General features: G+C 41.3%; 1 protein-coding gene across 2 annotated transcripts in view; it reads left to right on the forward strand.

Annotated features, from left to right (window-relative positions):
• The window catches only part of CRK (CRK proto-oncogene, adaptor protein), a 30,755-nt gene extending 6,630 nt beyond the window's left edge, over positions 1-24,125 (forward strand). The window contains exons 2-3 of one of the 2 annotated variants that reach the window (XM_041725665.1): positions 6,601-7,136; positions 21,504-24,125. In XM_041725665.1, coding sequence (XP_041581599.1) covers positions 6,601-7,136; positions 21,504-21,641 — 674 coding nt within the window. In that variant the 3' untranslated portion in view covers positions 21,642-24,125. The remainder of the gene's footprint in view (positions 1-6,600; positions 7,137-21,503) is intronic. The other variant, XM_041725666.1, reaches the window with a different exon arrangement.
• Positions 24,126-24,520: the final 395 nt, after the last annotated feature.

The raw sequence follows: 24,520 nt of genomic DNA on the forward strand, positions 1-24,520 counted from the left end.
AACAATTGGTGACAGGGAGTGGTTACCTTCCTTTTTAGAGTGAAAAGAGCACCTTGGAAATGTTCAGGGATGGTCAGAGCTGTTCTTTCGTGGTGATTTTGGTGTATAAACACAATTTGTTATTGCTTGGTTTTTTGTAAGAATACATCTCCAGTGGAAAGTCAAAGCCAGGAGGGAAGTAATGTCTTCCTAAGACCTGCTGCTTTGTTTCTTGCCTACCAATGATACTGTGTATGCTTTTATATCCCCAGATATGCTATGAGCTTCTTAAAGCTGGGAATAGGGGATCCCTGGGTGGCGCAGCGGTTTAGCGCCTGCCTTTGGCCCAGGGCGCGATCCTGGAGACCCAGGATCGAGTCCCACGTCGGGCTCCTGGTGCATGGAGCCTGCTTCTCCCTCTGCCTGTGTCTCTGCCCTTCTCTCTCTCTCTCTCTGACTATCATAAATAAATAAAAATTAAAAAAAAAAAAAAAAGCTGGGAATAGGCTTTCATTTAACCTCTTTCCCTCATGTCAGAATTTTTTTTTTTTTTAAAGAATTTTATTTTATTTTATTTATGATAGTCAGAGAGAGAGAGAGGCAGAGACACAGGCAGAGGGAGAAGCAGGCTCCATGCACCAGGAGCCCGACGTGGGATTCGATCCCGGGTCTCCAGGATCGCGCCCTGGGCCAAAGGCAGGCGCCAAACCGCTGCGCCACCCAGGGATCCCAGAATTTTTTTTTTTTTAATATTTTGTTTGTTTATTCATGAGAGACACACAGAAAGAGGTAGAGACAGGCAGAGGGAGAAGCAGGTTCCCTGCAGGGAGCCTGATGAGGGACTCGATCCCAGGACCCCGGGATCATGACCTGAGCCAAAGGCAGACGCTCAACCCCTGAACCACCCAGGTGCCCCCCTCACTTCAGAATTTTGTTCATCAACAATAATATCTAACATTTATTGAGTACTGTCTGCCAACCATTGTCCCAAAAAGGCAACTAGTGAAAAACCATTTTGCACCTTGGCGTGTAGTTGAGTAAACTCTAGCAAAGGAGCTTTCCTCTCCAGGTGTCATTAGCATCATTTTCTAAACCATGGGTACTCTGCTGGTGTAAGAGTCCTCCCTACCACTTTGCACTGGAGGCTTTCTTGACCAGGCAGTGCTTTAAGTAGGTCTCTTTGGAGCTCACTCTGACCCAGTCCTTTAGCATAGTTCAGCAGGCCTAAAGGATCACTGAATTAGCCTAGCAGTAATAGGCAGAATGATCATGTATCTCATTGCTTACCAGACTTGAATAAGAACAATCCTCCTTCAGTGATCCATTTGGGTGAAGAGAAACTCCAGAATATAGCAACACCATGTTCTGGTATATTCATAACCAAAATTCTCTCTCTAGTTCAGCACTTGAAACTATTGCGGTTGTGTTCACTGTAGATAAGTAGTCCTGGGTCTGGGCATCTATTTCAGTATATTGAGTTGGAGAGACAGCCAGCATTACTGATTGTGGGATATTAACTTTTTTTTAGCTTACAGCCATGAATTCCACAGATGGACCTTTGCAATGTAAGAAATGTGCAATTGTGTCTTGGCATCTCGTCATTCATTCATTTATTCATTTCATGTAAAAAGAGAGGGTGTACTCATTCTGTATTGAGGACTTCTGGTTAACTTCTAAAGTTTATCTTTTCATTTCTCCCCACTACTTTTTTTTTTAATTTTATTTATTCATGAGAGGCAGAAACACAGAGGGAGAAGCAGGCTCCATGCAGAGAACCTAATGCGGGACTTGATCCCTGGACTCTGGCATCATGCCCTGAGCGTGAAGGCAGATACTCAACCGCAGCCACCCAGGCATGCCCCTCGCTACTAAATTTTTTTTTAATTTATTTTTTTTTCCCATTACTAAATTTTAAATGTACTTTTTCTGGTCATTCTGGAAGAAGTCATTTCTAACCCTGTACCTAATAATTGGGTCTCATTTCTTTTAGAGTACATCTGGGCTACCACAATATTCACCACATTAATCACTATGGATTTTAAAGATTTATTTATTTATTTATTTAAGAGATTTTATTTATTCATTCATGAGAGACACACAGAGAGGCAGAGACACAGGCAGAGGGAGAAGCAGGCTCCATACAGGGAGCCCGTCAGTGGGACTCAATCCTGGGTCTCCAGGATCACGCCCTGGGCTGAAGGCGGCGCTAAACCGCTGAGCCACCCGGGCTGCCCAAGATTGATATACTTGAGAGAGAGTGGTGTTCAGGGGGAGAGAATCTCAAGCTGACTCTGCTGAACACAGAGCCTGATGTGGGGCTTGATCCCACAACCCTGAGTTCGTGACCAGAGCCAAAACCAAAAGTCAGGCGCTTAACTGAGTGAGCCACCCAGGTGCCCTTATCAATCAATGTGGATTTTATTTTATTTTTAAGATTTTTACCTATTTAGGGCAGCCCTGGTGGCGCAGCGGTTTGGCGCCGCCTGCAGCCTGGGGTGTGATCCTGGGGACCTGGAATCGAGTCCCATATCGGGCTCCCTGCATGGAGCCTGCTTCTCCCTCAGTCTGTGTCTCTGCCCCTCTCTCTATGTGCCTATGAATAAATAAATAAAATCTTTTTAAAAAAAAGATTTTTACCTATTTATTCATGAGAGAGGCAGAGAGAGAAGCAGGCTTCCCATGGGAAGCCCAATGCAGGACTTGCTCTCAGGACCCCAGGATCATGACCTGAGCCAAAGGCAGACGCTCAACCCCTGAGCCACCCAGGTACCCCACTGTGGCTTTTAGAGAGTGGACCGGTGTTCTTGGAGTGAAAAGCATAAATTGACCATTTTTCCTTAACAGAGGACTTGGATAAGTAACCTTCCCAAAAGAAGAACAAATAGTAAACTTGAAAAACACCAAAGAGGGATCCCTGGGTGGCTCAGCGGTTTGGCGCCTGCCTTTGGCCCAGGGCGTGATCCTGGAGTCCTGGGATCGAGTTCCACATTCCTTCATGGAGCCTGCTTCTCCCTCTGCCTCTCTCTCTCTCTCTGTGTGTATGTCTCTCATGAATAAATAAAAATCTTAAAAAAAAAAAAAGATTAAAAAAAAAGAAAAACACCAAAGAAAGATATTTTAAAAGATTTTTCTCAAAAAAAAAAAAAAAAAGAAAAAAGATTTTTCTCATTAAATTGTCAATGATTTTTATTTATTTTTAAGAATTTGTGTATTACAGAGAGAAGGCATGAGCAGGGGGAGGGGCAGAGGAGAGGGAGAAGCAGAATCCCCACTGAGAAGGGAGTCTGACCCAGGGCTCAATCCCAGGATCCTGGGATCATGATTTGAGCCAAAAGTAAACGGTGTAACAGACTGAGCCATACAGGTGCCCCAAATTGTCAGTGATTTTTAAAATATTGTTTGGCAAGGATATGGGGGAAATGGGAACTCAAAACCAGTGGTGGGAGTATAAATTGTACAGACTTTTTGGAGAGCAATTTGGCAATATAAACCTTAATGTTCTTACCCTTTGGGATCCCTGGGTGGCTCAGCAGTTTGGTGCCTGCCTTTGGGGCAGGGCATGATCCTGGAGATCCGGGATCGAGTCCCACATCGGGCTCCCTGCATGGAGCCTGCTTCTCCCTCTGCCTGTGTCTCTGCCTCTCTCTCTCTCTCTCATAAATAAATAAAATCCTTTAAAAAAAAAATGTTCTTACCCTTTGATCCAGCAGTTGCATTTCAAGGAATTTATACTAATGGAATAAGAAAAAAGTCTTCACTGGGGCACCTGGGTGGCTCAGTCTGTTGAGCGTCTGAGTTGGGCTTGGTCATGATTCCAGAGTCTCAGGATCAAGTCCCATGTTGGGCTGCCTGCTCAGCAGGAAATCTGCTTCTCATTTCCCTCTGCCCCTCCTCCCTCTCGTGTTCTCACTCTCTCTCAAATAAATAATCTTAAAAAAAAGAAGGAAAGCTTATTAGCAAAAATGCTCATAATAGCATTTTCACTAGTGAAAAGTTGGGAATACTTCATAGCCATTAAAAGTCATGTTCTTAAAAAAAAAAAAAAAGTCATGTTCTTGGGGCAGCTCAGGTGGCTCAGAGGTTTAGCGGGTGTCTTCAGTCCAGGGCGTGATCCTGGGGTCCTGGGATTGAGTCCCATGTCAGGCTCCCTGCATGGAGCCTGTTTCTCCCTCTGCCTGTGTCTCTGCCTCTCTCCCTCTGTGTCTCTCATGAATAAATAAAATCTTAAAAAGTTATGTTCTTAAAAAGAAATTTTTAATATAAATTTCATAATAAAAAGGCAAGATACAAAGTTTGTAGTAACTAAAACACTTGTGTATGTAAACTTATGACCTTGTATATATACATACATATATATACATAAACATTAAAGTTTGGGAGGTTATATCTCAATTTTGAATGTGGATTAAGGCTTAACCTGGGAGTTAAGTCTGATTTAAAAAAAATCAGGGTGCCTTGGTGGCTCAAGCATTAAGCATCTGCCTTAGTCTCAGATCATGATCCCAAGGTCCTGGGATGGAGCCCTCCATTGGGGTCCTTCCTTAGTGAGGAGACTGCTTCTCCTTTTCCCTCTACCCTTCCCCTTGCTTGTGCTCCTTCTCTCTCAAATAAACCTTTAAAACAAAACAAGGAAGGGGTTCCTGGGTGGCTCAGTGGTTGAGTGTCTGCCTTTGACTCAGGTCGTGATCCCTGAGTCCTGGGATTGAGTCCCATGGGGAGCCTGCTTCTCCCTCTGCCTGTGTCTGCCTCTCTCTCAGTGTCTTTCATGAATAAATAAAATCTTAAAAAAAAAAAAAAAAAAAGAGCTCCACAAAAACCAGTTTAAGATTTTGTTTTAAGGGGACGCCTGGGTGGCTCAGCAGTTGAGTGCCTGCCTTCAGCCCAGGGCCTGATCTTGGACTCCCAGGATTGAGTCCCACCTCAGGCTTCCTGCATGGAGCCCGCTTCTGTCTCTCCCTATGTCTCTGCTTCTCTCTCTCTCTCTCTCTCTCTCTCTGTGTCTCTCATGAATAAATAAATAAATCTTAAAAAAAAAAAAAAAAAAGATTTTGTTTTAAGTAATTTCTACCTCCAACATGGGGTTGGAACTCACATGCCAGAGACCAAGAGTTGCATGCTCTGGGATGCCTGAGTGGCTCAGTTGGTTAAGTGTCTGCCTTCCACTCAGGTCATGATCCCAGGGTCCTGGGATTGAGCCCCACATCAGGCTTCCTGCTCAGTGGGGAACTTGCTTCTCCCTCTCCCTTTGCCCCTCCCCCTGCTTGTGCTCTCTAACTCTCTCTCAAATAAATAAAATCTTTTTTTTTTTTTTTTTTAAGTTGCATGCTCTGCCAACTGAGCCAACCAGGGAACCCTGGAGTTTGAGAAATTTAACACTTATTTTTTTTTTTCAAGTATCCTTATTTACCTTTTTTCATGATCTGTTTGCTTCAAAGGGAACAGTATGGTTTACATGTTTTATTTCAGTGAAGACCCGTAGGAATTGATTGTTAAGCAGTTAACTTCTTGATTTCTCTTTTTAGGCTCCTTGGTTCTTTTGCCTAATTAAGATTGTTTGTTTTGGTAACTGTCAGAAATGAATTTGAGATCAGCAATCATAGATTTAAAAAGATAGTCTTGGGATGCCTGGCTGGCTTAGTCAATAAAGCATGCGACTTGATCTCAGGATTGTGAGTTCAAGCCCCACACTGGGCATGTAGAACTCACTTAAAAATAAACACTTTTTTCTTTTTAGGAATTGTACATTCTAGATGTGAAGAGAAGGGGGATCCCTGGGTGGCGCAGCGGTTTGGCGCCTGCCTTTGGCCCAGGGCGCGATCCTGGAGACCCGGGATCGAATCCCATGTCGGGCTCCCGGTGCATGGAGCCTGCTTCTCCCTCTGCCTGTGTCTCTGCCTCTCACTCTCGACTATCATAAATAAATAAAAAATTTAAAAAATATAAAAAATAGATGTGAAGAGAAGGAATGTATGAACCTGGTGTAGATAGATAGCAAGTTTTCTCCACCTCTTCTTGGAAAAGCTGCTGGGACTTATGAAAAAGTAGAGCTTGCTACATTTCCTGAGGTTTTTTTTTTTTTTTTTAATTTTTTAAAATTTATTTATGATGAGAGAGAGAGAGAGAGAGGCAGAGACACAGGCAGAGGGAGAAGCAGGCTCCATGCACCGGGAGCCCGACGTGGGATTCGATCCGGGGTCTCCAGGATCGCGCCCTGGGCCAGAGGCAGGCGCTAAACCGCTGCACCACCCAGGGATCCCCATTTCCTGAGGTTAAAAGAAGATTGCAACGAAACCTTAAAGCTTATGCTACTCTGTAAATGAATAGCACAATAAAAAGTCTCCATGTTGCTTTGTCTTTGATCCAGTATGGAGACATACCCTGACTGGCCTGATCTGTTATGGCCTTCTGTTCTGTCTCTACTGCAGGTGGTGATGGGCATCTTTCTCTAGGGTATGTTTTAACTACAGAGTATGATTTCTGTTTAGGACAGGGGTTATCTTTTCTAGACTTTTTTTTTTTTTTTCTGATTATTGACTAAATGTGTTTGGGAAATGCTTAAAAACTTCATTTCATCTCCTGTGTACTACATCTTAAATAATAGCCTGCTCTGTTTTTTTCCAGGGGTGAGCCCCTCCAGACTCCGAATAGGAGATCAAGAGTTTGATTCATTGCCTGCTTTACTGGAATTCTACAAAATACATTATTTGGACACTACAACATTGATAGAACCAGTTTCCAGATCCAGGCAGGGTAGTGGAGTGATTCTCAGGCAGGAGGAGGCAGAGTATGTGCGAGCCCTCTTTGACTTTAATGGGAATGATGAAGAAGATCTTCCCTTTAAGAAAGGAGACATCCTGAGAATCCGAGATAAGCCTGAAGAGCAGTGGTGGAATGCAGAGGACAGCGAAGGCAAGAGGGGGATGATTCCAGTCCCTTACGTCGAGAAGTATAGACCTGCCTCCGCCTCAGTATCGGCTCTGATTGGAGGTAACCAGGAGGGTTCCCACCCACAGCCACTGGGTGGGCCGGAGCCTGGGCCCTATGCCCAACCCAGCGTCAACACTCCGCTCCCTAACCTCCAGAATGGGCCCATTTATGCCAGGGTAATCCAGAAGCGAGTCCCTAATGCCTACGACAAGACAGCCTTGGCTTTGGAGGTACATAATGTGCAAAATGTAGAAAGAAGAGATCTGCTGCAGGGTCTCCCTTTCAGACCTCTTAGAGCTTTTTAGGAATGCTGAATAGAAGCACCAGCATTGTGATGTTGTAGATGTCAAACCATTAAGTACTCATTTTGGCATTTAATGTTAGGTTTTCTCTTTTTTGTAGAAAACCTATTTTGGAATAAGTAAGCTTAAAATTGTATGACTCCATGTTCTGATTGATCTACTAAACATACTTTGACTTCTTCAGTAACACCACCTGAATTAATAGGAATTAACCTAAAATATTTTTTTCTCATCTACATTCTAATCTGATTCATTCTTTCTGTTTATAATTGTCTAAAATAAGGTGGGCTCTGTCAAACCACTTAAATGGACTTTTCCCACAAAAACATAATGTTTTTACTTTAGGGGGAATGGGGTTTCTTACCATTGACTGATTGTGTTTGTAAAGTAAAAATTTAGGAGGAATGGTAAAGCATAGTACAGGTGAGGAGAGATACATACTGAAAACTGTATACTACCAGGAGTAGCAAGTTTACTTGTTTTTTTTTTTTTTGTTTGTTTGTTTGTTTGTTTTTTTTTTTTTTTTTTTTTTTTTTTTTTTATGATAGTCACAGAGAGAGAGAGAGAGAGAGGCAGAGACACAGGCGGAGGGAGAAGCAGGCTCCATGCACCGGGAGCCTGATGTGGGATTCGAGAAGCAGGCTCCATGCACCGGGAGCCTGATGTGGGATTCGATCTCGGGTCTCCAGGATTGCGCCCTGGGCCAAAGGCAGGCGCCAAACCGCTGCGCCACCCAGGGATCCCAAGTTTACTTGTTTTTTATTGTTCGGTGCATTTTACAGACAGGAAGCCAGTTCCTGAGGAGTAAATTCCTGCCTTTTTCTGGTGAATAGTTATCCTTGGTAGTCCCATCTCTGACCAACCATTGCATTGTGTTTATTTCTTTATTCCTCTCTTTTGCATTCATGGCTTTGTCTCTTACCTTCTCCCTCCCTCCCTCCCTTTGAGTTATTGAAGAGTTAGTGGTTCAGTGTAAAGCTTGTACAAAAGTGGCATGCTATCCCATCTTTCAGAACCTACTGATAGAATTTGAATGTAAGCAAATAGCTAACTTTTTAAAGGACAGGCTGAAGTTATGTGAGCACAGACTAGCAGAGAAGGGGCAAAAGTGTATTCTTATACACTGAAATCTCAAAGTGCTGCTTTCTTTGGGTCATTTTCATACACCAGGGATTAAGAGCTGCCTTCTGCCTAAGTAGAAGTGTTAGCCTACAGAATAAGCTAGAATTTATTTGAACCACTCTCTTATATTACTGGATTTGAAATTTTTCTTTTATATTCTAGATAGTAGATACAAAGTAGATAGTAGATTCTTTTTTTTTTTTTTTAAGATTTTTATTTATTTATTCATAGAGTCAGAGAGAGAGAGAGGCAGAGACACAGGCAGAGGGAGAAGCAGGCATCATACAGAGAGCCCGATGTGGGACTCGATCCAGGGTCTCCAGGATCATGCCCTGGGCTGCAGGCAGCACTAAACCGCTGCACCACCAGGGCTGCCCTAGATAGATTCTTTTATATTCTAGATAGTAGTAGAAATTTTTCTTTTATATTCTAGCTAGCTGACTCTTCTAAGTTTGAATGAAAAATGTATTTTTAAAGTCCTTTTTTTTTTTTTTTTTTTGAGATCATGCTGTGACTTAAAAGTATTGTGTCTCTACTTTGATGAGAAATGAAATATATGTGACATAAGTCACATCCATTTTGAGTTTGGAGGATAAGGAAAACAAGTTTCTAGCCTCATGTTTTCATTTAAGTTCAGATGATGTCAACATCCAACATGGTGCTATGCTACATGGCAGATGGGACTCTTGACATTTATCATAGACCTTGTTAGCACTGGGCTGGTGTATGAAAAATAACATTCATGAAAGAAGCCAGGAAAGAATAGCTATCACATTAATTTTGTTTCCATTTGCATTTCCTTCCTTTCTTCATTTATTCATTAAGAGGTTTATCTTTTTTTTTTAAGATTTTATTTAAGTATTTATTTAATAGAGCACGCACACATGCAAAACATGTGTGACATGCATTCTCATCTACATTCTTGTCTGAATAGATAGAAAGAGGGCTAGCTGAGTCTTCTAGGTTTGACTGACAAAAAGGCCCTGAGTTGGGAGAGAGAGAGAAAAACAGACTTGGCTGAGCCCCGAGCCTGACTCAGGCTCCTGAGATCAAGACCTGAGCTGAGATCAAGAGTTGGACACTTAACCAACTGAGCCACCCAGGCACCCCTCCTTTTTTATTTTTTTAAGAGTTTTTTTTTTTTTTTTTTTTTTAAGATTTTATTTACTTATTCATGAGAGACAGAGAGATAGGCAGAGGGAGAAGCAGGATCACACCCGGGGCCAAAGGCATATGCTCAACCACTGAGCCACTCAGGCGTCCCAAGAGTTTATTTTTATTTATTTATTTTTTAAAGATTTTTAAATTTATTCATTTGAGAGAGAGTGAGAACAAGAGCATGAGTAGGAGTAGAAGGGAGGATCAGAGAGAGAAGAAGACTCGCAGCTCAGCAAGGAGCCCAATGCAGGGCTGGATCCCAGGACTCCAGGATCAAGGCCTGAGTTGAAGGCAGACACTTAGCCGACTGAGCCACCCACATGCCTTGCCTTTCCTTTTCTTTTCTTTTCTTTTCTTTTCTTTTCTTTTCTTTTCTTTTCTTTTCTTTTCTTTTCTTTTTTTCTTTTCTTTTCTTTTCTTTTTTTTCTTTCTTTTTTCTTTTCTTTTCTTTCTCTTCTCTTTTCTTTTTCTTTCTTTCTTTCTTTCTTTCCTTCTTCTTTCTTTCTTTCTTTCTTTCTTTCTTTCTTTTCTCTTTTCTTTTCTTTTTTTTTTCTTTCTTTGATTTTATTTAGCTATTTGAGAAAGAGTGAGCAAGCAAGAGAGAAAGCATGAGCAGAGAAAGAGGGAGAAGGAGACTCTCTGCCAAGCAGGGAGCCCGATGCAGGGCTGGATCCCAGGACTCCAGGATCATGACCTGGGCCAAAGGCAGACACCCAACTGACTGAGCCACCCAGGCACCCCTTCTTTATTTTTAAAAATATTTTATTTATTTATTTGAGAGAGAGAACAAGATGGGGGAGGAGCAGAGGGACAGGAACAAACCAACTCCCTGTTGAGCAGGGAGCCCAACTCAGGGCTCAATCCCAGGACCCTGAGATTGTGACCTGAGTCGAAGTCAGACACTTAATCAACTAAGCCACCTAGGCACCCCTAAGGTTTTATTTACTTTTTTTTTTTTTTTTAAGATTTTATTTATTCATGAGAGAGAGAGAGAGAGAGAGAGGCAGAAAAACACAGAGGGAGAAGCAGGCTCCATGCAGGGAGCCTGATGTGGGAACTCAATCCCAGGACTCCAGGATCATGCCCTGGGCCAAATGCAGATGCCAAACTGCTGAGCTACCCAGGGATCCCCATATTTTTAAGTAATCTCTATACCTGGTGTGGGGCTTAAATTTAACCCAGTCCCAAGACCAAGAATTACATGCTCTACCAACTGAGCCAGCCAGGTGCCCCTGCATTTTCTTTTTAAAAGAGAGTTGTTTTTAATGATGCCTGCCTTTGGTTAGAGGCTTTCATGCTTGAAAAGGTTGAGCTTCTCTCTCTGCTGTAAAATGTAATCTTGTGAAATAAATCAGTAGAAAATAGTTTCTGATTTTTGTTAAGTTTTATTTTTGGTTAGATACTGATTTTGAGCCACATATAATGATTGCCGAAGATGGCCTCTTTCAGGTTAGAACAAATACACCAAAGTAATAGCTTCATGATACTTTATGTACTTAAAAACATGGTATCAGTTTAGCATCATAGAATTTTAGAGCTTGAAAGGACCTTAGATATCTTGTTTTGTTTTGTTTTTTCTGTTCTTTTTTTTTTTTGACCTTAGATATCTTTATTTGTTATATAAAAAGAACTGATGTTTAGACAGATTGGATTGTTCAGACTAATTAGAGGTAGACATAGGATGAACCCAGATATACTGTGGTCCCTCTTCTACTCAGTCTATGATTCTTTGTGTTTTACAACAGTTCTGTCCTCCTTAATACAGGTTTTGTGTGGTTTCACTGACAGCATATCTTCAGTTGTGTTGTATGCAAGGATAGTTGTGCTGTCAGTACAGAATAACTGTATAGTAGACAGTTGTCTACAGTTTTCCTTTCCCATCTCTAGTTTTTTATTAAGAGCTGATGCCTTCTGCTTATTGAGGTAAGGTTGAGAGTAAGAGTAGGAGGCTCTGGAGTTCTGACTAGCATTCTGGCGAAACAAAATATTCATTGCTATATATGACCAACTATAAATTGAGGTCTTTGAGGCTTGTTAGGTACATTTTAGTGGAATTTTACACTTAATTTGAAAAAGATAAATTAGAACCATTGCATTTTAGAGTTGGGCAGAGCCCTAGAGATACTGTGTTAGACCAGCAGTATTCAGACTGCCTCTTGGTATCCCTAGGAGGTGCCTAGGAGAAGGAAAAGCCAAAGATGCAAGGCTCTGGGTTTCCTCTCTTGCTTCAACCAAAGCAACTCAGTTTTTTGTTTTTTGTTCTTTTAAGATTTTATTTATTTATTCATGAGAGACAGAGACATAGGCAGAGGAAGAAGCAGGCTCTTGTGGAGAGCCTGACACAGGATCCCAGGACCCCAGGGTCACAACCTGAGCCGAACCAAAGGCAGACACTCAACCACTGAGCCACCCAGGTGCCCCAACAACTCTGTTTTTAACTGTATTACATATTTGGGTCTGTCTGTCTTTCTTTCTTTCTTTCTTTCGATTTATTTATTTATTTATTCATGAGAGACACAGAAAGAGAAAGGCAGAGACACAGGCAGAGGGAGAAGCAGGCTCCATGCAAGGAGCCCGACGTGGGACTCGATCCCGGGTCTCCAGGGTCACATCCTGGGCTGAAGGCGGCGCCAAACCACTGAGCCACCTGGGCTGCCCTGTTTGGGTCATTCTAAGATTTTCTTTGAGGAAAGGGTTTCTGTACTTAAAAATATAAATCTAAAAAATTAAGTTCAAGAACCACTTCCCGGGATCCCTGAGTGGCGCAGTGGTTTGGCGCCTGCCTTTGGCCCAGGGCGCGATCCTAGAGACGCTGGATCGAATCCCACATCGGGCTCCCGGTGCGTGGAGCCTGCTTCTCCCTCTGCCTGTGTCTCTGCCTCTCTCTCTCTGTGACTATCATAAATAAATAAAAAAAAAATTAAAAAAAAAAAAAGAACCACTTCCCTTGGGGCAGCCTCGGTGGCTCAGCGGTTTAGCGCCGCCTTCAGCCCAGGGTGTGATCCTGGAGACCCGGGATCGAGTCCCACATCGGGCTCCCTGCATGGAGCCTGCTTCTCCCTCTGCCTGTGTCTCTGCCTTTCTCTTTCTGTGTCTCTCATGAATAGATAAATTAAATCTTAAAAAAAAAGAAAGGAAAGAAAGAAAGAAAGAAAGAAAGAAAGAAAGAAAGAAAGAAAGAAAGAAAGAAAGAAAGAAAGAAAGAAAGAAAGAAAGAGGAGAGGAGAGGAAGAAGGAAGGAAGGAAGGAAGGAAGGAAGGAAGGAAGGAAGAAAAGAAAGAGCCACTTCCCTCGCCTTAAAGATGAAATATTCCTGAATTAGTACATTTGGTAGGACTACAGCCCCCCAATAGAAAGTAAGTTAATATCTATAATTCTTCTTTTCCTACTCACCAGATTTCTGTAGTAGCGATGAAGTTAGGGATTGTAGAAAGTAGGGATTGATTCCACTTAACCATCAAAGTAGGGGTACTCCTCTGCCCACTAGAGTTCTTTGGGTCAGTTGATCATATTCAGGAACATATAACTAAATCAGATACCATCTGTTCCATTCTGGAGCTCCTAAGATTTTAAATATATAGATATCCTGAATGTTTTATTTATTTTTTTATTTTTTTTATTTTTATTTTTATTTTTTAATTTTTATTTATTTATGATAGGAACACAGTGAGAGAGAGAGGCAGAGACACAGGCAGAGGGAGAAGCAGGCTCCATGCACCGGGAGCCTGACGTGGGATTCGATCCCGGATCTCCAGGATCGCGCCCTGGGCCAAAGGCAGGCGCCAAACCGCTGCGCCACCCAGGGATCCCTCCTGAATGTTTTAAAGAAGAGATACTGAAAGAACACTAGAATAGTGCAGAGGCACCTTTCATTTTTTGTTTAATGGCTCCTTGGGAGCTGAAATAGGATGAATCTTGTGAATTGCAGGTGTTAAAATTTTTTTTATGCTTCTACAGACTGTCCAGAACAATCACATTGTCTTTCTTTATTTCTAAAAATTTTATTTATTTGACAGAGAGAGGAAGAGAGCACAAGCAGGAGGAGTGGCAGGCAGAGAGGGAGAACCAGGTTCCCTGCTGAGCAGAGAGCCTGACGTGAGGCTCAATCCCAGAACCTTGGAATCATGACCTGAGCCAAAGGCAGATGCTTAAGTGACTGAGCCACCCAAGTGCCCCCACATTATCTTTAAATCTACTAGTCACATTACTTAACATTCTTTGATTCAACCTGGCATTTTGCCTTTGGTAGATGATAAGACTTGAGAGTAATCAAGAAGCTTCTTGGGTGTTCTTAGGCTTGGACCTGTTCCTCAGCACAAATGGCAAAGGTTGTAAAGTGCTTAGGTCCCTGATTATATGCATTAGTGGCTACATCAACTCTGTTTCTCCCTATGTAGAACTCTATGAAACCTAAGGTGGTAAGGCCTTTTGACCTATGTATAGAAAATTGTGGAGTAAAGACCCCGATTTTTCCTTTGTTAGGGGGGAAAAAAAAGATTGGAAAGCATAAGAACACGAGTGGCAAGTTCTTGCTGTGTAAATTTGTCTTTTTCTGAAATTGTAGCTGTATTGTTCATTGAGACATACCTGCTTTTCCTTTCCATCTTTCTTGGACATTACCTGTATTTCAGCTCGCAGAATCTCAGTTGGAAGGGACTTTGGAAGTAAACTGATCTAGCCTCTCAGGCAGGCCTTCTGGTATCCTCACAGGTGATTTTTAAGCATTTGTTTGGGTATCTCTACTTTTGGGGAACTTGCTATCAACACAGGAATATAGTACAGAGGTTCTAAGCTTTCTTGGTTCATAACACCTTTAGTGTCTTGGTAATATTTCATAGTGTCCCAGGCCAAAACAGATGCCTAACAGTTGCATTGATTAGGTAGATATGTTAAAAACAAATTAAATATTTATATCCTAATAACAGTACCCACTTGAAAAAAAATACATATAATAGAAATAAAACACTTAAGTAACTAATTACTGTTAAGCAATTAGATGTATACACCTGTTAGGTACCATACAGTTTTTCAAACTTTGGGATTATATTGAGCACTACTACCCTTGTTTCTTGTTCCACACTTATTCCATGAAGTACTTGTTTTTTATCTTAGCAACTGCCAAAACCCAGCTTTGCAAAGAGATGACATCTTTGAAAGGAATGTAGTGTGATTTCATGTAGAAATTGTCAACTGCCTTGAGCCAATGTCCCCTTACCCACTTTAGTCTGGTCTTGGGAATTCTGCACTAGTGAGTTGTTGCCTAACAGGAGGAGGACTATATGAATTCTCATATTGTTTCTGACTTGGAGAAAGAACTGCACTTAGGGACGTCTGGGTGGCTCAGTGATTGAGTGTCTGCCTTCGGTTCAGGGTAAGATCCTGGAGTCCCGGGATCGAGTCCCACATCAGGCTCCCTGCATAGAGCCTCCTTCTCCCTTTGCCCATGTCTTTGCCTCTCTCTCTCTCTCTCTCTCTCTCTCTCTGTCTTTCATGAATAAATAAATAAATAAAATCTTAAAAAAAAAAAAAAAAGAACTGCACTTAGTGTAGCACCATGTTTTTAGACTGCACTGTCCCCCTGCACTTCCCCAACCTGCACCTTGCCAAGTTTGACAGCCATCTATTCTTCTGGACTATGAAATCACTTGGGCTTCATGTGATCTAAGGATAGGCATGTTGCCTTTAGGATTTGTCTTTTCTTGACCCCAGGAGTCCCCATGTGCTTTGACTCTCTCAGGAGAAAGACACCGTTCTACATATATATACAAAGGGTTATTTAATTTTAATAAGGTCTTGCTCGAACTATTTGTACTTTAAGGCTACTTTAGATAGGTTCCTTAACCCAGCTCACTGCTTGTGACTTTTCTCTTTTATCCATTTAAAAATCAGAATTTTTGAAAGAAAGAAAGAAAGAAAGAAAGAGAAAGAAAGAAAGAAAGAAAGAAAGAGAAAGAAAAAGGAAGGAAGGAAGGAAGGAAGAAAAGAAAAAAGAAAGAAAGAAAGAGAAAGAAAGAAAAAGAAAGAAAGAAAGAAAAGAAAAGAAAGAATTATTTAGGGGCACGTGGGTAGCCCTGTGGTTGAGTGTCTGCCTTTGGCTCAGGTCATGATCCTGGGATTTGGGAATCGAGTCCCGCATCAGGCTCCTCAAGGGGAACCTGCTTCTCCCTCTGCCTGTGTCTCTGCCCCTCTCTCTGTGTGTGTCTCTCATGAATAAATAAATAAAATCTTTCAAAAAATAAAAAATCAGAATCATTAAAAAAAAAGTTAGAATTGCTTTAGAGTTGTGGCATAGCCTTTGTTTTTACCCTCTGATGTTTGGTCTTCTCTGCCAAGAACCTAATCAACTGTAAAAAAGAAATTTTGGTGTGGTTTTCCTGAAACTCTGTAGGATAGAATGAGACTGTACATTAGAGATGGCTCTGCTGTTATCCAAAGGTCTAATCTGTACATAATCAACTCCCCCTCCTTGCCAATGACATCTTGCAATGCCGGAACCCATATTTCTCCCTTTGAACTTTGAAAGAAGAAAAGTCTGAAGGCAGTTCAGCAGGTTCTGTCCTGCTTGTAGAGAAGCCTGGTGTGGTTCTGTGGTACTGATAACAGCAAGAGGCTAGTCTAGTCCACATTTCAACCTATCTTTCACCTCTTAGAGCTCCGTAGGATACAATTTGAGATAGCACTTTGAATGGTTAAGAATAAAGACAATATACCTTTGAGAGAAAAAGAGAAATGTTTAAACCTACATTTTGGTATCGAATAGAAAGGTGCGCTTGAGGATATATATCTTGACTAACCACCTTTTTTTTTTAAGATTGATTTAAAAGAGAGCGCACACTCACGTCTGCGTGTGTGAGCAGGGGGAGGGGCAAAGGGACAGCAAGAGAGAATCTCAGGTAGACTCCCCGGGGAGCATGGAGCAAAAAGCACCTAGAGAATCTGGGTAAAATATAACAAATTTTTCTTTTCATCTTTTATTTTTATTTTTATTTTTTATTGTATTTTGGGGGGGGGGTTGTATGTTTTATTCATCTTTTATTTTTTTATTTTATTTTTTTTCATCTTTTATTTTTTAAAAGATGTTATTTATTCATGAGAGACACAAGGAGAGAGAGGCAGACATTGGCAGAAGGAGAAGCAGGCTCCCTGTGGGGAGCCTGATGTAGGACTTGATTCCTGGACCCCAGGATCACGCCCTGAGCCAAAGGCAGACACTCCACCACTGAGCCACCGAGGTGCCCCATCATTGCTTCATTTAGATATGAAATCATTTGGTAAAAAGTACTGATCCTGAAAATACAGCTTGGAGTTTACATGTGTATGCACCTATTGTATAAGCACCCAGATGAAAGTATAGAACATTTCCAGCACTCCAGAATGTTCCCTCATGTCCCTTTTTTGTGTTTTTAATATCAGTAAAATAATACATTTAGATATGACAGCTATTGGGGATCCCTGGGTGGCTGAGCTGTTTAGCGCCTGTCTTTGGCTCAGGGCATGATCCTGGAGTCCTGGGATTGAATCCCACATCAGGCTCCCTGCATGGAGTCTGTTTCTTCCTCTGCCTGTGTTTCTGGCACCCCCCCCCCCATCTCTTATGAATAAATAAAATCTTTAAAAAAATGGATATGACAGCTATTAGGGGTATTAGCTGGGCTGTTGTTGGACTAGTTTCCTTCTCAATCCCAACCCCAGATAAGCTCTACACCCAATGTGGGGCTTGAAATCACTACCCTGAAGTCAAGAGTCACATGATCTACTGAGTGAGCTAGTCAGGTACCCTGTCAAACCAGATTTTTTTTTTTTTTTTTTTTTAAGATTTATTTATGACAGAGGCAGAGACACAGGCAGAGGGAGAAGCAGGCTCCACACACAGCTGCTGTGGGACTCGACCTCGGGACTCTGGGATCACACCCTGAGCCGAAGGCAGATGCTCAACCACTGAGCCACCCAGGCATCCCTCAAACCAGCTTTTTAAAACTGGCCCCTTTGTCCCCATCTGGAGGGGAACCTAACACAAGTAGCAACTTAGATTTTTGATGTGAGCACGTGAGCATACACATCCGCTAAACCATTTTCCTCTTTCTTAAGGGTAGGGACTTATATTATTGGTGTAGTTGGTTAAGTATCTGACTCTTGGTTTCAGCTCAGGTCATGGTCTCAGGGTTGTGAGATTGAGCCACATGTTGGGATCTGCTCAGCGGGGAGTCTGCCTGAGATTCTTCCCCTCTCCCTACCCCTCTTACCCTTCCCCTGTTGGGCGTTCTCTCTCTCTCTCTCTCTCTCTCTCTCTCTCTCTCTTTAAAGATTTTATTTATTCATGAGAGACACACAGAGAGAAGCAGAGACACAGGCAGAGGGAGAAGCAGGCTCCATGCAGGGAACCCAATGCGGGACTTGATGCCAGGCCTCCAGGATCACGCCCTGGGCCAAAGGCAGATGTCCAGCTGCTGAGCCACCAGGGCTGCCCCTCTTTTTCAAATAAATATATAAAGACATTAATATAAATAAACCTTTTTTTTTTTTTAATAAACCTTTTTTAATGAAAATACAAATAATAAAATGGAGAAAAGAAGTTCTGCACTTGATATAATTGACCTGGGGCACCTGGATGGTTCAGTTGGCTGGGTGTCTGCCTTCAGGTCACGATCCCGGGGTCCTGGATTGAGCCCCGTGTCTGCTGCTCCCTCTTCCTCTGGTCCTCCCCACTCTTCTGGTGCTCGTTTTCTCCTCTCTCTCTCTCTCAAATAAATAAACAATATTTAAAAAAAAAAATATATATATATATAATTGAACTTAACATAGCAAGGTGCTAGTAGGTTAGTGGCATTCATTCCAGTGGGATGGTTGGGGTGGGGGGACAGTCAAGAATAGTTGACAGGTCGGGATCCCTGGGTGGCGCAGCGGTTTGGCGCCTGCCTTTGGCCCAGGGCGCGATCCTGGAGACCCGGGATCGAATCCCACGTCGGGCTCCCGGGGCATGGAGCCTGCTTCTCCCTCTGCCTATGTCTCTGCCTCTCTCTCTCTCTCTGTGTGTGACTATCATAAATAAATAAAATTAAAAAAAAAAAAAAAAAAGAATAGTTGACAGGTCAAAAATAAAATTCACTACAGAATAGTCAAATGTTATCAAATGGATATTGCTCCCAGTGCAACACTGCAAGAGTTTTATTTCTTTTTATTTTTTTAAAGATTTATTTATTCATGAGAGAGGCAGAGACACAGGCAGAGGGAGAAGCAGGCTCCATGCAGGAAGCCCGACATGGGACTTGATCCCAAGTCTCCACGATCACACCCCGGGCTGAAGGTGGCACTATACCACTGAGCCACCCCGGCTGCCCGCAAGAGTTTTAAAAAGAAGGGAACGGGTATCTGGGTGGCTCACTTGGTTAAGCTCTACCTTGGCTCAAGTCAATGATCCCAGGTTCCTGGAATTGGGCCCCACATAAGGCTGTCTTGGCGGGGAGCCCGCTTCTCCTCCCTCTGTCTCTTCCCCCCTGCTAATGTTTTGTCTCCCTCTTTCTCAAATCTTTTTTTTTTCCTTTCTTTCTTCCTTTTTTTTTTTTTTTTTTTTTAGAAGTGAACAAGTGAGGTAAAGTCAGAACTCGAGGGGTGCCTTGCTGGTCTACTCTGTTAAGCTTGATTCTTGAGCTTAGGGTTGTGAGTTCAAGCCCCACATTGGGCATAGAGTTTATTTTTAAAATTTTTAAAAGTTAAAATCTGAGAACTAGAATTGGGGGTATAAGAAGAAATCTTTCAGATTTTGTTTTTTGGTTTTTTAAAAAAGACTTTATTTGAGAGAGAATGAGCCAGAGCAAGATAGAGCACAAGTGAGGGGAGGGGCAGAGGGAGGGGGAGAAGCAGGGTCTCTGCTTAGCAGGGAGCCCAATCCTGGGACCATAACTTAAGCTGAAGGCAGACGTTAACTGACTGAGCTACCCAGGCATCTCATTTCAGATTGTTTTTGCTAGCTAGGAAATTTTCACTTTGAGGTCCCAGTCTTCCTCTCCCCAGAAGACTAGGAAGATCTAGACTTGTCCTATTGGCTTGCTTGGATGTCAAGAACTTTATAAATTAGAAGATTGCTGATAATTAATAAAGAACCTTGGTGCTAGCAGCATGTTAGGGACTGGACATGCTTGCAAAGATGGGCAAGCAGTATCATCCTTTCTTTTCCCCTTGCTCCATCAGCCTTAATCTTCATATCAACACCCTGAGCTGCTGCCTTTTCTCGCCCTTGTATCTTATCCCTTTTATGTTAGATATTCTCTAGTTTCTGTCTTCCTTTTCTCAGCATCCTGTGACCTGCACAATCACTGTAGGCTTCTGTGGTTTTCAGATAGTCCTTTAGTAGGAAGTTCTAGGCAGGTCAGTAGGCAAGCTGTTTCTCCTATGAGTGACATCAAGCTGGTTTCACAAAAGGCCCTGGTCCTAGACTCAAGTTGACTTTGCCCAGTCAGTTGAAAGTTCCTCCTATGGTAGAAAGAACATAAATTAGCTTTGGAGATAATACTAATGAGCTCAAATCCCAGCCCTCCTAGTGGTTGTGTGACCTTAGGTATATCTGTAATTGCTCTGAACCTCGGTTTTTTTCATCTATAAAAAGAAAAAAGAAAAAAAAACAGAACTCCTGCCTTAAAAGGTTATTATAATAACTAGAAAATAGTTTATATAAAATATTCTACAGTAGGGGTAACTGGCTGGCTCAGTCAGTAGAGCATGCAACTCATGATCTCTTGAGTTCTAGCCCCACATTAGGCATGGGGCCGACTTAAAAAAAGAAAAATCCTTTACAGTACTTAATGAAAGTTCAATAAATAATAGTTACTAACTTAATAAAACCAAATGAACAATTATGCTTAGAAACCTCTTATAGCCTCAGAACTCAGATGTTATTATAATCACAGGATAAAGTTCTTTAGTCCAGTGTCTCACTACTTCTCTCACCATTGTTCAGTATTTTCCCACAGGATGAATCCATTCATCAGACTGATTTTGTCTTAAGTTTTATAGAATAGAGGTATATCCTAGATTGTCAAAACTTTATAGTTGATGTTGCAAAGGAAAGCTTTTTATAACAGAAGCAAATACATGATGTCTCCTAATGTTAATGAATATATATACCAAGTGGTATTGAGGGAGCAACAAGATCTGTTAGTACATGGTGGGGTGGGGGGCTGGCAGGCAGCGACCTACCAAGTAGAGCTTGATGAAGATGGGGGTTAGGGGGAGGGCTTTGCAAATTGCTGATGGAATTTGGAATTTTGGCTTATGCCTGCCCAGGTGGCAAAGGCTTGCCTTGGTAGGAAGGTGAGAGGAACACTTCATTTTCTGGGACCAAATGAAGTTGCATTCCATGATTACTTTCTGCTCTGAAGCAGTAGCAGACAGTGATATGTGTACACGAGTGTTTGGGGGATTGTGTTGCTGTTGTATGCTAGAGAGGATGGGGGGGCCTCTTTCCCTAGGCCGCAGCCTGTGGGGCAGACAGGAAGCTAAGGGTTATAGGTACAAAGAAAAGGCATATTGAAGTACACCTGGATGGCTCAGCTCTTAAGTTCTGCTTTTGGCCCAGGGCGTGATCCTGAAGTTCAGGGATCAAGCCCCACATCAGGCTCCCTGAGGGGAGGGTGCTTCTCCCTCTGTGTTTCTTCCTCTCTCTGTGTGTGTGTCTTTCATGACTAAATAAATAAAATCTTTTAAAAAAAGAAAAGGAATATTGAGTCATTCTAGTTGGGATTGCTCATCCAGAAATGATTAATATTTCCAAAAAATGTCATTTTCTAGGGTCCTTCCTTTTCTGTACTTCGTTTTTCTGCACTGCTAAAATCCCTTCTGCCTGCACTAACCACAAGTAATCAGTCTGGTGGCTGGGGCTTGGGAGGCAGCAAATAGCCATTTCTGTAATGTCAGCCCTAGAGCAATCATGTGGGCAGGGTATGCCTAACCAGAGAATGGAGATTTTCAGTTTGCATTCATAACTGGAAATAAAGTTCTTTCCTTATTCTCCTCCTGCAGGTCGGTGAGCTGGTAAAGGTTACGAAGATTAATGTGAGTGGTCAGTGGGAAGGGGAATGTAATGGCAAACGAGGTCACTTCCCATTCACACATGTCCGTCTGCTGGATCAACAGAATCCTGATGAGGACTTCAGCTGAGTATAGCTCAACTAACAGTTTTGCTGACAGATGGGAACAATCTTTTTTTTTTTTTTCTGAGTGTCATCTATACCATTTTCTTACAGATGTCAAAGCAGTCTAGTTTATATAAGCATTCTGTACCTGTGATCTTTTTTAGACTGAACTACATCTCTAGTCTCATTTACCATGTTCAGGGTACGAAACTGGAGGCCTTGTTTGTTAACTTCTGAATTGGCAATTTTAGGTGGTAGCAGCCATGCCTGAGTGTATCAGAAGGGATGGATATTTTGCCTCCTTTCCCTCAGGTAGTGCGAATCAACCTGTGGAAAACTGATGGACAAGAGAGGAATATTGCATGCTGCTTACCCTGATTTATTCAATGGTTTTGTTTTCATTTTGAAACCATGCTATCAAATGGCAGTAGACTGTTCCCTCCCACCCCCATGAAGTAATCTTGCACCATGTGAATAGTAAGTACCCAGTGGGATTGCTTTTTCATTTATAGAACATGACCACTGTATGACTCATTCTGACAGTTCAAATCCTGAGATTTCTGAGGACACTACTAGAGGCATTTGTCTTCTTTCCTAGTCAATGCTTCATACTTTTTCTTGGGATTCTTTAAATCCTTGTTATTCTTTTCCCCCAGGCCTACAGATAGGTTCATTCTCAAGAAAAGTGTTTCTTTTCATTCCAGATGACAAGCAAGATGTGCAGAGCACTTTATTCAGTGCATAGCTTTAAGCCAGTTTTGGATTCACTGAGTGGACACCCAAACTCCCAGCTTTCTGCCTTCCCTCAAGGGGTCATAGTAGGTTCACACTGCTACCACAGCTAAACAGACTTCTGGCTAATGGGATCCAGTGGGGTCATTCCTCCTGAGTGCTAGTATCCTATTAAGGGACTCTTTGAAGTTCTTAGCTTCTACTTAGAGTGGAAGGACCAATCACTTAGACTATTCCATAGATGGTTGTAGGGCCAAATTCTGCCCTTTGCTTTATATGCAACTTGTATAAAAGTCAAGTTAAAACTACATGAGTTTGGGATAGGGTTAGCGCTTTGAGAAACATTGGAACCAATCATGAATTACTTATGTATTATTCATTTTACATGGTCAGAATAGTGCTTGAAGTGCATTACATTATCAACTGCCTTCATTTTTGGCTCTTTTTCTTTATGTTCCAGTTTAGTTTACAAATCCTTTTAAGTGTGGAATGGTTTATATGGGGTCAGGTGCTCCAAAGAATAGACTTCTGAGACCAAAAATGATCTAGGCTATTTAGACTACAATATGAAACCTTCAAAGTTAGTTCCCAGTCTAGGAAGACACTTACTGGTCTGTGGTGTGATATGACCCATAGAAACACATTATATTTTGCTTTGGGCCTCATTTAAGAAAAGTAATGTATCTTTCTAATTGTTTTTACATAGGTTAATGATTATTATGCATTCTTTGAACATATACCAAATCATGGTATCCCAGTGACTAGCACAATGCCTGGCATAGTCAGTGTGCAGATGTTTATGTGAGTGAATGAGGGGTGTGCAGAAGCTCTTTATATGGCACAGAGAAGCCAGCTGACACAGGATTATTACATACCACAAGCAAACTAATGAGTTGACGCTAATTTAATGTATTTTTACCTCACACTAAGGTAATGCTTGATAAAGATAGTAATATTCAACTTTTAAAAGTTAGCACAGTGCAATGCACATAGTGGGTGCTCAATAATGTTAAGTAAACAGATTTGCAATACTAGACTTCATTCCATCTGACTACTCTTAAATTTTCAGTTAGAGCATAGATACTGTAAAATCCAAATACACACATTAAATCTTGTTTTCCTGAAAGTATGACATCTAAAATACTTGTAGAAAAACCTTGTCATGAACTGATTTGAATGTTTGTATTTTCTTTTGCCTTTGACTTTGATACTGGCTTGTAATGTCTCTTTTCATCATTTGTAATATTAGTGGGACATTCAACTCTACCTAAATCATAAGAATTTTTCAACAATAAGTTGTCTGAAGCCATTAAATGAACTTGGGTTGGATTTGGCTGGGTGTGACCGTTGTTGGACCTTAAATCAAAGGACTTCTAATAAGTATCTTCCAAAAACAAATGCTAGAATCCTATTCAAGTGCATATGTACATTGTCACAGAGCAAAGTAAACTAATTGGCTGCTATATTTTATATAATCATTTCTGCAAAAGCCCAGTTTTGGATACTAATATTTGACATGGTTAAATCTTATTAATTTGTTGGAATTGTTTATTGTTAATAATGCAAATAGATAATTTTTAATTATCCTTAAGTAACATTTCACTATTAATGGTTTGAAATGGGTGGTAAGCAAACCAATTTGAAATAAAATATGAACATGTGCCATTGTATTATAACACTATACACTTTCTTGACAGTTAAATTTTTTAAAAATGTTTTTTTGTAGCATGTATTGTATATGTTTATAGTATATGTAGTAAATAAAAATATGGCCAAATGTTTGGCTTGGTGATCTTTTGAAGGAAGTAATCTTTGAATATTTTTAACAAAAGAGCTAAATCTTTTATGCTTAGGGAATAAGAGGCATGTATGTACATTCAGCAGCCTACAATCATATAATCAAATAAGGAAGCAATTATACATAATCTGTAGGTACTCATTAAAGATGAGGTTAATCATTGGTGATATTTTGAAGGGTCTCCAGAAGTCATGAAATAAATTGATTTAAGAGGAACATAGGAATGATTATGTAATGATCAAAAAGCTGGAGTAAGGTGGACAGAGAACATCAAATTTGTCCAGAAATGGCTATATGTGGTTGTAAAGAAAACAAGAATATGGTAGGGGGCTTTATAAAGCAAATGAGAAATTTAGATGTTATATAATAGGTTT

This window comes from Vulpes lagopus, chromosome 12 (genome assembly GCF_018345385.1).
Source record: "Vulpes lagopus strain Blue_001 chromosome 12, ASM1834538v1, whole genome shotgun sequence".
NCBI classification, from domain to species: domain Eukaryota; kingdom Metazoa; phylum Chordata; class Mammalia; order Carnivora; family Canidae; genus Vulpes; species Vulpes lagopus.